Consider the following 16,862-nt stretch of genomic DNA (forward strand, 5'->3'; position numbering starts at 1 on the left):
CAACAGTATATCCCACTCATGCAAAAAGCTTGTTGTACCTCTTCTCAGACTGAGCTTGTCTGTGTGAGCTTCTCCATCCCCTCCCTCAAATCGATAACTCCCGTAAAGAGAATATATAGCAATTAACACTAATCAGCATATATACAACATAAATTCTTTAACATTTATATTATTTTAAAATTTTTTTGACATAACTCCCCTAAAATTTGCATATATCCACTATACCTCTACGGTTTTCACAAATCTGACTAATCTAAATCCACAACATCATTCAAAACTCAATTAAATCTGACTAATCTAAATCCACAACATCATTCAAAACTCAATTAAAACACAATCCAGTCCAAATAAATTCAAACTCAAATTCAAGAAATATATAACATGTTGACCTAATTGTTATAAATTTTCTAACTAATTCTAAATTATCACCTAATTAAAGCAGCAAGCAACTTGAAAAGAAAATTAAAGCACCAAAACATAATTTTCAAGTTAAAGATTAAGATATATATATATATATATATATATATATATATATATATATATATATATATATATATATATATATATATAATAAAAACTTCAGTAAGCAACCTAAATAATCAGCGCAATCAACAATAATCAACATAAATTCTATTTTGTAATAACAAGTAAGCTCAGATTTTAATTCAGTTCAAACAAATTAAAAATCAAATTTAAAAAATATAATAGCATGTTGAACTAATTTTTATAAATTTTTTAGTCAGTTCTAAATTATCATCTAATTGAAGCAAGCAACTTAAAAAGAAAATTAAAACACCAAAAAATAATTTTTAAGTTAAAGATTAAGAACAAATTAAATCAACAACAACAACAATAATAATAATAAATAATGAAAATTTCACTAAGCAACCTGAATAACCAACACAAATCAACAATAATCAACAAAAATCCTACTTTATAATAACAAATAAGTTTATACCTTCATCCAGTCCAAACAAATTCAAATTTAAATTCATCAAGAAACATAATAATATGTTAAAATAATTTTTATAAATTCTCTAACTGATTCTAAATTATCACCTAATTGAAGCAGCAAACAATTTGAAAAAAATTAAAACACCAAAAAATAATTTTCAAGTAAAAGATTAAAAATAAATTAAACCAACAATAATAAAAACTTCAGTAAGCAACCTGAATAATAACCACAAATCAATAATAATCAATACAAATCTTATTTATAATAACAAGTAAGCTCAGACCTTAATTTTATTTTAGAAGTTTAGAAGCATTACATGAAATGAGCTTGAACAGGAGAAGAGAACGGCTAAGCAGGAGCTTCTGACCTTTCTCCTACGCCAGCACCAAGAAGAAAAGTAGCAGAAGAAGAAAAAGAGCAGAAGCAACGGCAAAAGCATTTCCAATCGTAGCGGCAACAAAACCATGAGAGGGTGCCGTCGGAGGGGGCTGTCGGAGAGGACAACAGCTGCCGAAGAGGTGTTGATGGGAGGAGAAATGAGAGTTAGAGAGAGACTGGGAAGCGAGAGGTTAGAGAGAGAGAGAGATATTCAAAATGAAGGGAAAAAAGGTTCACGGTTCGAATTTAGGCCACTATTACCGTCGAATTTATTGGCGGTAACGTGTTACAGATCACCAAAACACAGCATTCCACTAAATGTGTTTACTGTCAGAGTAATTCGACAGTAAATTCCATGCTACATTTAGCGACTATTTTTTTCGTTTTTCCTCTAATTAGCTATTACCATGAATTTACTGTTGAAAATAGAGATTTGCTGATAACGATTTTACCTGATAAATTTTACATCTAAACCGTCGATAAATCTGTTGATAAAGTTGACACTAATGTACAATATTAAATCCGACAATAAATTTGACGATACTCAATATTTTTTATAGTGAAATTTAAACTGTTTTGACTGATTTCTTTTTCAAAACATTATTATTAGTAATAATTGAGAGAAGTAGTTTTATATGGAAAGTAAGAGGTTCAATTTAATTATTAAATCTTATACTAATTAACTTAACCATAGTAGCACAATAAACTAAAAAAATTAAATCCAATTGTAACATAAATTGAATTGAGTTTAATTAGGTAGTGAATTATTTTTAATTAATATTAATTAATTCTTTAAAATTATTTTTTATTTTAATTATAAATTATAAATTATAAATTTTAATTTTAAATTTTAAATTATTTAAAAAAAATAAAAAATAATTTTATAATAAAAAATTGACTAATATTAATTAAATTAATTTTTTAGTTGGTTAATACACAAATGGATTTTCACTTACGGGAACCCAACTACATACCTACATTTTTCACTATATTCAAAAGAATGAGAATGACTTATATTTAAAAAAAATAAAAATATTATTTATATATTAAAATTAACTATTAAAATTAGTTATTATTGTATTGGTGTATAAATATATATAAATATAATTTAATTTATTTTTAACATTTATTTATATTCTAATATATATTTTATACTAATAATTAATTTAAATAATTAATTTTAATATACATATAGTATGACAGTATCGTTAAAAAAAAATAAAATTCAAATAAAAAGAGATACTAAATTTTCTATACAAATATGTTTGATTTCTTAAGGGAGGGGAAAGCCTCAATCATTTTAGTATTGATGATGGTAATGTTTGACTAACAAAATTTATTTTTTAATTAATATTTTAAATTTTAAATATTAAAATTTAAATTTTAATAATATAAAATAAAATATTTATCAAATATTAATTAATATATATTAGTAAAAATTGTAATTAATCTTTCTCGCTCAAGATAACATATTTAGCGGACTGTGAGATTTAATTGATATAATCAAGTTGCATGAATTATTTGAAAGACAACGCACCTAAGCCTTCATAGTTATCACTTTATGGTATTACCGTATTAGTAGCTCTGAGTAATGGTTTCTTTGCCCACTAATTCAAAGTTTCAAACTGAACCTAAGCCTATTCGCAAATCTCCTTTCCTCGATCAACTCTAAAATAATCAACTTTTAGTTACACATTTAAGTATTTAACTTCCTATTTTCCTCTTACTTTTACTTAATTTTTTTCTTTTGGAATGAAATACGTGCGTCTGAAAAAATTCACTATTCTTACATGAATATAGTTTTTTTTAATATTTTAGTAAAATAACAGAGGTAGGATATACTAACTTGTTCCAAATCTAACAAGAAAAAAAAGGCCCTCCGTGCTTTTTCAAGTCAAAATTCTATAGTATTATTCATGTGTATTGCGTCAAAACATATGAAAGAAAAGAGAAGAAAGAAACAAAAAGCTCAATGGAAATTCTTAATCCCTTTCCAAATTTCAAATCACAGGAGGCTTTTTCTACCGTAAATAATTTTCTACTCTGGTTTACTTTTTGCATCGTCAGTTTAATAACTCTTCAAACGCTGTTAAAGGCACATACAAGAGAAGCGCGCGCCTTGTCTGAACCTGTGTCGTCCCCTTCGACCTTTTTACCCATTTTTTCTTCTTATTCTTAAATTAATTAAAATCTCCAATTGCAATATTTAGAGGATTCGGTAAATTGTATCAATCAACCAAAATTAATTAAATTGTATGTGTAATGTCATGATACTGTTATATACTTATATGGGCGACTAAACAATTATATATAGACACGTATATTGCTACGCAGGACGGTCTTATATATGACTATTTTTCTGTCTGAAAACAACACACCCTTTTAATTTCGCTTTCCCGTGGTTGGTCTTACAGTAATCGAAATTATTTTTTCTTTTCCTTCTTAGCAAATCATTTCCGTGAAAGCAAAAATTACAATATAATACGAATATTTTTTTCTTCTAATAAATAAAAAATTTCATGCGTAGTTATATATACAATATTTTCACAAGAGAATGATATATATATATATATATATATCTCAAACTCATTGAAATACGAGTGTTAAATTGATGTTTTATTTTTTTTTATTAACGCTATATCTGATAATTCCTAATTAATATTATGTTTAGCACTTGCGAAAGTAAAATCTGTATACTGTAAAAACATCATATATATAGATTTAGATGTTTATATAGCTAATTTTTTTTATGGAAAGGAAATGAGTAATATAATTTTTGTTATTTTTTAAAATTATAGGATGAATCAAAATTGAAAGGTCTGATTTTTATATGTTAAATTTTTTTAAAAGTAAAAATTTAAAAGTTTGATTTTTGAATTCTAGAAATTAAAAAGTTTGATTTTTATATCTCATTAAATAATATCATATTTAAGATAAAAAATAAAAAATGATTTATATACGTTACAATATTTGCCTGATTTCATGTCAAAGTAAAATAAATAAATAAATAAATAAAAGTGTTGCCGCAAATTTCACCTACTTAGAGGAGATATTTTTAAGAAATAAGAGGGTTCACAATTTTGTGTTCAATATTGAAGCTCCACAGGAAAAGTGTGTATATAAGGCACCATACTATATGTCTCTACTTAGCAACATTTACAGTTGCATTGTCCCTCGTGACCAAAAGTCACAAGTGCTATCGCCACATGCACATAATCCATTTCTCCCTCATCGATCCCTTGCCAAAATAGTGTTTACAACTTATTATTTAGCCATTGATCAAGTCTATTACACAGCCAAAGAGTTATGGATACGATTCAAAAGCCACTACTAAGCATAGCCAACTTTGAGCTCCAACCGCTCCACATGGCCGCCATGCTCGTAATCCCACTGATGTTGTTGCTAGGTTTAGTCTCTAGAATCCGCCGAAGGCCACCGTATCCACCAGGGCCTAAAGGCTTACCCATCATAGGTAATTAAACTTCCATTTCTATTTTTACTTCGTAAATCAATAAAGTTACCTGTCCTCTCAGTATATATAAGAAAAAATTTATATTTTGTAAAACAATGTTATTTCTTATTTTTATATTACTAAAATGGTTAAAGTTTGAAAGAAATGAAGAATGGATCGGAGAAGATTACCTAAAAAATCTCTCCTATGTTTGTAGTATATAGACAAAGATTCGAATCACTTTAGAAAATAGTGTTATAGAATGTTTGAGATTAGGTGGATAAGAATCTGTGATACTTTAACCACAAAATTATGAAGCTAGCCTATATTTTTATAAACCTAGATAATATATATGCCAAAAAATGCTTTTATACTAAAAACTGTTCATTCTAATCGTGTAAATAATAATTTAATTCTCTTTCATAACAATGGATCGGATATTTGTTTTGTATTGTTTTGTTAATTTTAGTCTTATTGATGGAAAGAAAGTACTAACATTTTTTTCCCATATTGTTACAGGCAACATGCTTATGATGGAACAATTAACACACCGTGGGCTGGCTAAGCTAGCAAAAGAATACGGCGGAATCTTCCACCTGCGCATGGGGTTCCTCCACATGGTGGCGATTTCCGACCCTGACTCAGCACGCCAAGTCCTCCAAGTCCAAGACAACATCTTCTCCAACCGTCCAGCCACCATAGCCATAAGCTACCTAACCTACGACCGGGCCGACATGGCTTTCGCCCACTACGGCCCCTTCTGGCGCCAGATGCGTAAGCTCTGTGTCATGAAGCTCTTCAGCCGCAAGCGCCAAGAGTCATGGGAGTCCGTGAGAGACGAAGTCGACAAGGTGGTCGGTTCCGTCGTCTCCAACACCGGAAAACCCGTCAACATTGGCGAACTCGTTTTCAACCTTACCAAGAACATCATCTACCGCGCCGCCTTCGGGTCCAGTTCCCAAGAAGGTCAAGACGAGTTCATCAAGATCCTTCAGGAATTCTCGAAGCTGTTTGGAGCTTTCAACGTCGCAGATTTCATCCCTTTCCTTGGTGGAATCGATCCTCAGGGCCTTAACAACAGGCTCGTCGAGGCTCGAGCTGCGTTGGACAGTTTCATTGACGGGATCATCGATGATCATGTTCACAAGGTGAAGAAGAAGAACAACAATGATCACAGTAATAATATTGAAGAGTCTGATATGGTGGATGAGTTGTTGGCTTTCTACAGCGAGGAGGCCAAGCTAAACAATGAAGCGGACGATCTGCACAACTCTATCAAACTCACAAAGGACAACATCAAAGCCATCATTATGGTATAATCATTCTCTTTCACTCTCTGCTCTTATTAAATTAATTAATTAAACAAATTTTAATTTGATTGTGACATGTCTCTTATTTGAGACTGCTATAGTGTTGTACTACTTCCTGTAAATCTTTCACGGAATTAGTAAGAATCTAATCAACATAATTAAATCAATTAAACTCATTTCAAATTGGTTGATCTGTCATAAATGCCCCTAAGTAATGATTGTGTCCTAATGTTATACAGTGAGGAGTCAGTTAATCTTTTCGTAAAAAAGGAAAGACCGTTTGCAGGCCAAAAATATGACTATGATATTAATGCTATTTCATGTTGTTTGCTAATCAAATAAGGTGCGGTGACAAAAGTAGATAAGATTGAATGTATAAGCAATATGTGAATGAGTAAAACCAGCAAACGTTAAGTGATCTCTGTACCATTCCCATAATATATATATTAACAAGTGGATTGGATTCTTTATTCATTGTTGTTATTTCCCTCTCTAGGATACCTACATTTTATTTTCCATTTCCTTCATTCCAATTTTTAGTCCAGCAGTGGCACACACGTATGTACACAAACAAAATCAAGCAGATACTACTCTTGTATAAATTTCATATATATTAAAGCAAAAAAAAAAAGCTAGAGAAAGCTGGAAAGTAAATGATCAAGATCATAGTAATAGTATAGTATATTACTATTGACTTTTTTGTGGTGTACATTATTATTGACTTTATCTCTTGGTTATATGGATATGGTACAATTATTAATATTCTTTTTTTTTTTTTTGTATCGTGATGGTATTATGGTACAATTATTATTGTCTTTGATATTTGTGTAATTCTTGTTTCCGTAAAATAGGACGTGATGTTTGGAGGTACAGAGACGGTAGCGTCAGCAATAGAGTGGGCCATGGCAGAACTCATGAGAAGCCCAGAAGATCTGAAGCGGGTTCAACAAGAGCTAGCCCAAGTTGTGGGCCTGGACCGTCGGGTAGAGGAGTCCGACTTCGAGAAGCTCACCTACCTCCGTTGCGCACTCAAGGAGACCCTCCGCCTCCACCCGCCGATCCCTCTCCTCCTCCACGAAACAGCGGAAGAAACAACCGTCGGAGGCTACTTTATCCCGAAGCGGGCGCGCGTCATGATCAACGCGTGGGCCATAGGAAGGGATCCGAGCAGCTGGGAGGAGCCGGAGACGTTCAGGCCCGGGCGGTTCTTGAAGGCCGGCGTTCCGGACTTCAAGGGAAGCAACTTCGAGTTCATACCGTTCGGATCGGGTCGAAGGTCTTGCCCGGGGATGCAGTTGGGGCTGTACGCGCTTGAGCTGGCGGTGGCCCATCTACTCCACTGCTTCACGTGGGAGCTTCCCGACGGGATGAAGCCGAGCGAGATGGACATGAGCGACGTCTTCGGACTCACCGCTCCCAGAGCCACTCGCCTCGTCGCTGTTCCCACAAAGCGCGTGCTCTGCCCTCTCTCTTAGAAACCCAAACCAACAACCTCCTTCTCCAAACATAACAAACACTTTCCCGCCCTTTTTTTTATTGTAATTTTTTTCTCTCTCTCTTTTTTTAATCCCCCCACCAAAAAAATTATACATAAAGAAAACGTATCTATATATGTATGTAACTATGAAAATGAAAATGGAAATAACGAACCCAACAAGGAACGGAAGTAATGTCTAGTTTACTGCTTCTATTTTTTTTCCCTTTTAATTAATTTGTGAGAGGACACTTAATTAGGTTATTGATGTGATGTAAGGTTTGTTGCAAACAAAATTATACAGTGGTAATCGTTGACGTTATTGATTCCACCCGCCTCCAACTTTCGTTGCTATTTGTCGTAAGGAAAATGTGAATTAAGTTCATGCATTTAGAAGGTGAAAGTATGTGACAGGTTATAATTAAGCAACATATGCATATTTGGTCCGGCAAATCTAAGTGCATTAGTAATTTAGTTTGTGTTTTTATTTCTAATTTGAGATTGAAACCCAGCGCGAGTTGTTGTCGTTGAAGGTTTTACTTCGTTGTCTCAAGAGTTTGTATTATATATATGTTGCATTGTTTGTTGTAAGTTGTAATACGAATATAATATATATAAATAACGTGGTAGCCATCCATGTTTTCAAAGTTAGCGTGTGAGGAATTTAATTTTGGTAGGGAAGGTGACGGAATTGAAGTTGATTTTTTATGTGATAATCAAAAAGCAAGTAATCATGTGTCAACAAAACAGTTCAAAATCAACGAGTATAATCAATTAGTAGTTGAAAATAATAATAATAATAATAATCTAATTAAAGACAGATAGAGATGCAGTGATGCTATTAAGCACGATTACCTGATTTGATCCAACTTCTAATGAAAAAGACTCTATGCGGACATATCGATCTTCTTTCCATGCATATCTATCTATTTCTTTTTGGCACCAGTAGTAACAAATATAGGTTAAACGAACACAAAGAAATTAAGCATTTGTTAAGTATTATGTGGGGAAGAGAACTGAGGGTCACTTGTTGATATGAAAAGGACATAGGGATTTTGAAGCTTATCCTGAATTTGCTTGTGGTTAGGTTTACCACTACATTCCGAAATGGCGGTATTTAATTATATCTTTAATGTATATTACCAATTGTTAATAAAATTAATAAAGTGGACTTGATGAAAATAACATTATGTTATAATATTATTTATAGTTTACTTGATTGACATCACATACGTAATACGGTATCCAAATGCATGGAGGAAAATCAACAGAACTGGGGTGTTTAGGTGAGAGTGAGAATTGATGAAGAGAGGATATATATGAGGCTTTGCTTTGAATTAGAATTCAAAGGATGAAATTAAGAATTGAAAGTGATGGAGCGCGTCGTTGTTGTGTGTGGGGCACATGGGGTTTTGTCATTTAGTGTTTGTATATATAGACATATAGTAACACTGGCAAATTAAAAGAGTTTGAAGTTTAAACAGTGTATACGACGTTCAACTACCACGAATGAACACATATGTTGATGATTGGCAGTTTCTTTTGTTTGCTTGTAACCCTTTCTTGCTGCTCCCGGCGATCATGCTTCTTTGGCACAATGCTTTCATTTGTTTTTGTTTGTTTCGGATTTTGTGTTCAGATTCAGAATCATCATTCAACATCCATCAGCATGTACGTCTTGATTTTGTTTCATTCTACCATCACCATAATTACGGTTAACAAATGGAGATGTTAATGGAAAGGACATAGGCTTATGTCCTAAAATGAAAACTTAAGTTTAATTAACTTCATCTAAGGTGATAATTAAAAATTATTATATAATAATTTAATTAAATTTATTAAATTAGTTAGCAATTTTTAATTATCAATTTTAGATAAAATTAATTGTACCTGAATTTTATCTAATTGATTTTTAGGATTAACATTATTAAATTATTTTAAAAAATATTAAAAAATTATCAAAATTTATTTTTGACTATCAATTAGTTATTAATACTTAAAAATATTAAATAAAATATATTACTAAATTAAAAAATTGAATTAATAATTAAATAATGACAAAAAAATAAATTTTTATATTTTTTTAATATTTCTCTTATTTTAATAATAGCGATATTAAAAAAATTAAAATTTATTTTATTTAATATTTATTAATTATGTTATAAATATTAAATAAAATAATTTTTAATTAATTTATTTTAATTACCAAATATTTCAATTTCAACATGTGTGGAAATCATTTATCTCTTTCGAAAATGAAATGAGAGACAAATGTTTAATAGCGAGTTAAAGTCAAATTTGACTAAATCAACATAGGAGGACAAAATGAAAATGAAAATGAAAATGAAAAATACATCAATCATCCACGGCTCCTAGAAAACAGGTCAAAAGATACCTCATCTAAACTTATTTTGATGGTAATTTTAGTGTGTTTTTTACATTCATACTTACATATAATGATGTGTTACCAACTTACCATTTCTTTAATGAATTTAATGCACATAATAATATTATGAATTATAATATTATTAATTCATCAAATAATAATACATCTTGATATGCAACTTGGATCGGCTGGGCTCCTCATATGGTCCCAATCGTTGCATAACAGCCATTTAATTTACCCCATTCATAATAATTATAATATTTTATACAGAAACTCTAGGGGCCAGTAGTTGTTAATAATTTTGGTCATAATTTAGCAATATAATTATTAAATTATTTTTAATAAATAAATTTTATTAATATTTATATATATAATTTTTGAAAATATAAATTTAAATTATATTGACTTATATATATAAATTTTGATAAATATATATATAAATTATATATTTTTTATGTATAAATATCTATAAATATGAGTATAAATTATTATTAACTAAATAATAATCTAAAATGATAATATTTATTCATCACGTATTAAAAATACACACCTAACTTTTAAGATAATTGAGGTGAATATATATTTAATAGGTCTATAAAAAATTTTGCATCGAACATTTTTATCTTTAAAAAAATTTTATTACGTTAAAATATCTAAACTTTACAAAAATAAAATCTATAAATTTTTCCCTCATACTTTTAAGAATTTATTTATTCAAATAAAAATAAAAAATTTTGACTAAAATAAAAACTTATATATTTTATTTCTATAAAATTTAAAAATTTTAATGTAATAATTTTTTTTAAAATAAAAATGTCCGACGTAAAAGTTTTTAGGACATATTTGAGTATATATTTTATATTTTAAATTTTAAATTTGTCAATATATATTCTTCTTGAAGGGCAATTGAATGAAGAACTCTTGATTCTTCCATAAAGGAAGAGGGTGATCAAACTTGTCGTGGCTGTCACAACAAGTTTTCAGTAACCTGTTCTGGATAGCTTCATAGTCTGAAGGAGCCTTGCTAATTTCATAGATGCCTCTGTTTTCAAGAAATGGCAAGAACTTCTTTTTGAATTTCAGTCCTTCAGGCCATATTGACATTCCTTGTGTTTGGTAATATGCATCAAAACCAAACAGTACATCCTTCTCAGGGAGGTAGCTTCCTAGAACTTTCAGCCAAATCACCATTTCAGGAAATATTTGTAGCCCAACATTTCCTCTAGAAATATGGTCAATAGTAAATCGTCCTTGGCTGGCTGTTATGTAGGTCTTGTCATGAGGAGCCCAAATTTCATCAGGTAACAAATTGGGCCTGACAACAGTTGCAGAAGATCCTGTATCAAGCAGGGCTACGACCTTTTTTGGCATATCATATTTGGACGCCAAAAGTTTGAGTTTGAAGTGGGGTCGTTGGATTCCATCAATTCTTTTGGAACCTAGGCTTCCTAGACATCTTTCTTCTGGCATGTGCTGTTGAGGCGGAGCAGGTGCCATACAGTGGATTGGTCTGTAGTCATCATCAGAAGAATTGTCTTCAGGATTATGAAGCACATACTTTGTATATTCATCTGGTTCTGACTGAGAAAAACGAATCCACTTTGGGCGAAGGAATAGTTTTCCTCATCATTAAAAAAGATTTTTTTTCCCCCCGATATTTAGTTAGAAAACTCAATAACCACAAACGAAGAGTAAAGTATTTGTATACGATAATATGTATGATTTGCTAACAAAATGGTACCAAATTAAACCACTTACAAAAAGCCAAACATCATAAACAAACAGCCTCGTACAAAAAATAAAAGTAAAAACACTGCCCTAACCAATACAATAAGGCAAAAATCCAACCATTCTATAGCATTGCCATTAAAAAGAAAATCAAATTTTTGTTATTAACTAAAAAGTAGAGACAATACTCGAGAATATTAACACCGAAAATGCCTATTATCAATTACCTAAACTAAGCTTCTTCTCCTCATGTCAGTGATGCACTATATCGTCCAAAATAAAACTTCATTCTCTAGCATTATTTTATACGTTTATATTTAAAAAAAAATCTGATTATTCATATGTGCTGTTACGGTGGGTAACCGGAGATTGATGGGTTAGATGGCGTTGGTTGGCCCAAACGTGTGAAGGAGGAGGCTTTCAAATGGGTCTGCAACTCGGGGACCCCCGTCCGACTTGTGTTCGTGAAAGAATGGGGGGTGATACCTGCAAAGACACTCCGATGCCTAAGTTAGCAAGAGTGTGAGTAGGTCTAGAGAGTATTGGACTTAGAGATACCTGAGGGGTGTTAGCGTATTTATAGTGGTGAACCAATAACCACCGTTGGAGTAGTGCCACCTTTTTAGGGTGTTAACCGTCCCTTTATCTTAGGGAGGTTAAGATATGGCTCTGTGAAGTAGTTAGAGAGATTCTTGGGGCAGTTACTCATTTGAAGGAGTGTTTATCTGCTAGCTAACCCTCGTACCCGACTTCTTTAGAGCAAGTCGTGGTGAGTACCGACTTCATAAGACGAGGATTGGTACTGGGTGAGGCCCAACCCTTTGCATTAGACCTTTTGCTTGATCCTGGGCTTTTATTATTGGGCCAGGGTATTAACAGTGCCCCTACTCGAACCCAATTTTCTTTTCAAGATTTGGGTTCGAGTATTCTACTCGGGGTCGTAGTCAACTTGTAGGAGGACCGACGTGATGGTCTGAAACCGACGTGACTTTTCGTAACCTTTTGGTTCTGACAGTTACGTCTAATCAAGCGTCGTGTCCGTTAGGGATGTGCGTAGGGATTGATGTCCTTGGTAACGGTGCATTCTCATTAATGATTGCCCCGCTTTTACCATTATGCCCCTAACATGCTTATAAATACTTTCTCTCTCTTTCATTGTTTCATTTCTTCGATTTTTTCAAATTTTCCCTTTCATCCGTTCGTGAAGCATTTTCATATCAGTTTGTGGGACTTCTTTCGTTGAAGGCTTTCATCTTCTCCTACCTTTTTCCGGCAAAGGTTGGTTCTTTTTTATCTCCCTTTGTTAATCGCTTTTGTTTGCATGCTTTTTTATTTTCTTTGGAGAGGGAGAAATGATGTTGTAGGCTTCTGTTAAGTTTCGTATCCCCTTAGGGACTCTCGTTTTTTATTCTTTTTCTTTTTCCTTTGTAGGTTTTCATCGTATTTTAGAAAAAATGTCTTCTGTAGAAGTTCTTGCTCAATGGGTTGATGTTACGGTCCTGGGGGAGGAACCCTTAGTTGATGCCGAGTTCATCACCCATCTTCGCACTCATCACTGCATTTGTACTTTTGAGGAGGATGAGCCCAAGTATGAGTTGGTGGCCCCGGGTCTGGAAGACCGGGTTTGTTTTGGGAGGGGTTCCGAGGAGGTCCCTCATTTTTTCTATATGTATGAGAGCATGATTACCCGTTTGGGTGTTTTTCTCCCGTTTTCTGAATTTGAAATGGCTGTTTTACGCCACTGTCGAGTTGCCCCTACCCAACTTCACCCCAATTCTTGGGGTTTTCTGAAAATTTACCAATTTATTAGTCACGCTTTGGACTTTCCGACCTCTTTGAGGATTTTCTTCTATCTTTTCCACATGACTAAGCCCTTCAGTGGGCTAAATAATAAGCAGCAATGGGTGTCTTTCCGAGCCATACAAGGTCGGAGAATTTTCACCCTTTTTGACGAATCCTTCCACGACTTCAAAAGTTATTTTTTCAAAGTTCAAACTGTAGAGAGTCACCACCCCTTTTTCTTGGATGAGAATTCTTCCCCTCGTTTTCCCCTGTATTGGTTGGAGGCCTCCCCCTGTGAGAAATACGGTCTGGACGACCTAGACGAGGTGGAGGCGGCCATTGTGGGGTTTCTCCGAGAAGTGTGGGGGAGGGCCCCGTACTTGGATACTAGAAAATTTCTCCAGGGATCGCCAACTTTTGTTCGGTCGCAACTAGGTAGCTTATATATATATATTTCTGATTTCCGACTTGTATCTGCCGACTTTGAGGCTTGACGACTTGTTGTTTTTGCTAATTATTTCTTTTGCAGATATGGCGAGGAAGAATGCTCAGGAGTCTTACCAACGAGTCCAGGAGGCTAAGGCAAGGTCTCGGGCTAGGACTGGTGGCACCAGGGCGATCATCTCTCCTCCTCCTCCTCCTCCCCAGAACACGGGGACTCCTTCCTAGCCCATTGTGATTTCTTCTTCAGCTTTGTCTCGGCCGCTCCCCTCCGCCCGACTTCTTTCTGAGCCGGAGAAGAAGAAGCGCAAGATTTTAGAGTCTGGCTCTTCTTTTGACGGTGGGGTTAAGGCGGATGCTCTTGCATTCGTCCGAAAGAACATCTATCCTCATATAAGTATGGATGATGTCTCTGTTCGGAACCACCTTACCACTCTGGCTGAGGAGAGTTTCAGGGCGACGGGTGTTTGTGGCAAACTCTTGGATATTTTTGAGAAGACTCCTCTCAGCTCTTTGGGGTTAACCTCGAAGGTTGAGGAGCTGGAGGGAAGGCTTCTTACTTATCAAGAGCATGAGAGGGAGTTGAAGGAGGAGGTCGCTAAGCTGAGGGAGGAGAGAGATAGCCTTCGGGAGAAGGAGAGTAAGTTGCAGGCCCAATGCAACATGGAGGCGGGTTTGAGAAAGCAGCATAGGAGAGTTACCAGAGTTTATTTCAAGATCTTGTGTCTGTGAGGAAGGATTTGCTGAATTCTCGGAATGCATATGCTGAGTTGGAGGACTCTATTGCTGATGGCGCCGAGGAGGCTTGGAGGATTTTCAAGGAGCAAGTCGGAGTCATTGCTCCTGACTTGGATCTTTCTCCTTTGGATCCTGACAAAGTTGTCATTGATGGTGCCATTGTGGATCCTCCTGCCCCCGTGATCGTTTTCGAGTCAGAATTGAAGACTCGGGGGCAGAGGATCATTGAGTCCCCTCCTCGCCCTAAGGACGCTCCGAGCTCTTCTATCGTTCATCCGACTTCCTCTTCATCTCCTATGGATGCCTCTCTTCCCGGTCCTGGTGGCGCTCTTCCTGACTCTGGTGGTGGTGATCCGTCAACTCCTCTGCAGAAATAACTTTATATGGCTATATGGGGGCTCGGCCTGTGGGTCCCCCCCTTTTTTTTAAACTCTTTATTTGTGTTGACGGTGATGTTTTGAACAATTTTTTGGCCTTTTAAGGCCGTAAACAAAATACTTTATAATACCCTTTTTTGGATAAGGGTTTAAGTTACCTTTATGCGTGCATGCTTTTCTGGTTTCGGAAGTTTCCTTAATCTTTTCTGAAAACTCTTGGCTTGTCTGTCTTTTTAAACCTTTTTGTTTTCAAGGATTTTTAGGACAGCTTTTAAGCTTTTCTTGGGTTTTTCGATCTCTTTTGTTATTCCTAGTACTCAATTTTGATTTATTGAGTTTTCATGACTTAGGCTACTTTCGTGATTCATTTTCGTTTTACTCGGTTTTTCATTTCGACTTATGAGTCGGAATATTTCCGAGTTCCTCATGATCAACTTCTATAACCTCTTTACACCGACTTGTACCTCGTCGTTTTATCCTGACGACCATCTAGGTCGGTTCATGGGATTTTCACGCTTTGTCGAGCTTAAGTCGGTGCGTTTTGTCGAAAGAAAGAGAAAACAACAAAAAAGGAATTTAAGAGATATTTGTAAGATGAAAAAGATCTTTATTAATTGGGGAAATACTTTATTGCTACTAAGGGTTTTTGACAGTCTATTTCCCTTATCTCCTACTATGATGCCTCGTTAAAAACCCTCCTCTAGAAAAAACCCTTTGATTTTGGGAAAAAATCATGAAGTTGGGAAAAGAGTACATCAGGGAGTAGAGTTCGCTTTTAACTGTAGTACCTTTTCATATTACAAGCATGCCACGACCTTGGTAACTCGGTGCCGTTCAGGTCGGTCACTTTATAATAACCTTTTCCTAAGACCTCATTGACTTTGTATGGTCCCTTCCAATTAGCAGCGAGTTTTCCTTCCCCTGACTTGTTGACTCCAATGTCGTTTCTGATCAAGACCAAGTCATTCGGGGCAAATGTTCTTCGAATGACTTTTTTGTTGTACCTTGTAGTCATCCTTTGCTTCAACGCTGCTTCTTTTATCTGGGCTTCTTCTCGGACTTCGGGGAGCAAGTCGAGCTCCTCTTTGTGCCCCTGTATGTTCCCGATCTCGTCATGGAGAATTACCCTTGGGCCTTGTTCATTGATTTCTATTGGTATCATTGCTTCTACGCCATAGACTAGTCGGAAGGGCGTTTCTCCAGTGGCGGATTGGGGCGTTGTCCTGTAAGCCCATAGCACTTGTGGGAGCTCTTCAGCCCAGGCTCCTTTTGCCTCTTGTAATATTTTCTTTAGCCCTGCCAGTATGACTTTGTTGGCTGCCTCGGCTTTCCCATTGGCTTGCAGGTGCTCCACCGAGGTGAACTGGTGTTTTATTTTCATACTGGCTACTAGGCTTCTGAAGGTAGAATCGGTGAATTGGGTTCCATTGTCTGTGGTAATGGAATAAGGTATCCCATATCTTGTGATGATATTTTTGTAGAGGAACCTCCGACTTCTTTGAGCAGTGATGGTGGCCAATGGTTCTGCTTCTATCCACTTTGTGAAGTAATCTATTCCCACGATCAGGTATTTGACTTGTCCTGACGCTTAGGGAAAAGGACCTAACAAATCCATTCCCCATTTTGCAAAGGGCCATGGAGAAGTGATACTGATGAGCTCCTCTGGGGGAGCCACGTGGAAATTTGCATGCATCTGACATGGTTGGCACTTTTTCACAAATTCTGTGGCATCTTTCTGCAAGGTCGGCCAGTAGAATCCAGCTCAGATTACTTTCCTGGCTAGTGACCTTGCTCTGAGATGATTTCCGCAGATTTCACTGTGGATTTCCTCTAACACCTCGG

General features: G+C 34.8%; 1 protein-coding gene across 1 annotated transcript; it reads left to right on the forward strand.

Annotated features, from left to right (window-relative positions):
* The first annotated feature begins 4,448 nt into the window (after positions 1–4,448).
* LOC130979790 (cytochrome P450 84A1-like) lies at positions 4,449–7,897 on the forward strand. The gene is made up of 3 exons (XM_057903334.1): positions 4,449–4,805; positions 5,304–6,097; positions 6,946–7,897. The coding sequence occupies exons 1-3, from the start codon at positions 4,640–4,642 to the stop codon at positions 7,567–7,569; spliced, it is 1,584 nt and encodes a 527-aa protein (XP_057759317.1). The 5' UTR covers positions 4,449–4,639; the 3' UTR covers positions 7,570–7,897.
* The last annotated feature ends 8,965 nt before the right edge of the window (positions 7,898–16,862 follow it).

The sequence above is a fragment of the Arachis stenosperma genome, chromosome 5 (assembly GCF_014773155.1).
Source record: "Arachis stenosperma cultivar V10309 chromosome 5, arast.V10309.gnm1.PFL2, whole genome shotgun sequence".
Classification (NCBI taxonomy): Eukaryota; Viridiplantae; Streptophyta; class Magnoliopsida; order Fabales; family Fabaceae; genus Arachis; species Arachis stenosperma.

Bases quoted from the DNA above. Each gene is read 5' to 3' on its own strand.
- LOC130979790 (XM_057903334.1), top strand. From the start codon at position 4,640: ATGGATACGATTCAAAAGCCACTACTAAGCATAGCCAACTTTGAGCTC. The intron at 4,806-5,303 runs GTAATTAAACTT...ATATTGTTACAG, and splicing joins TAAAGGCTTACCCATCATAG to GCAACATGCTTATGATGGAA. The intron at 6,098-6,945 runs GTATAATCATTC...TCCGTAAAATAG, and splicing joins ACATCAAAGCCATCATTATG to GACGTGATGTTTGGAGGTAC.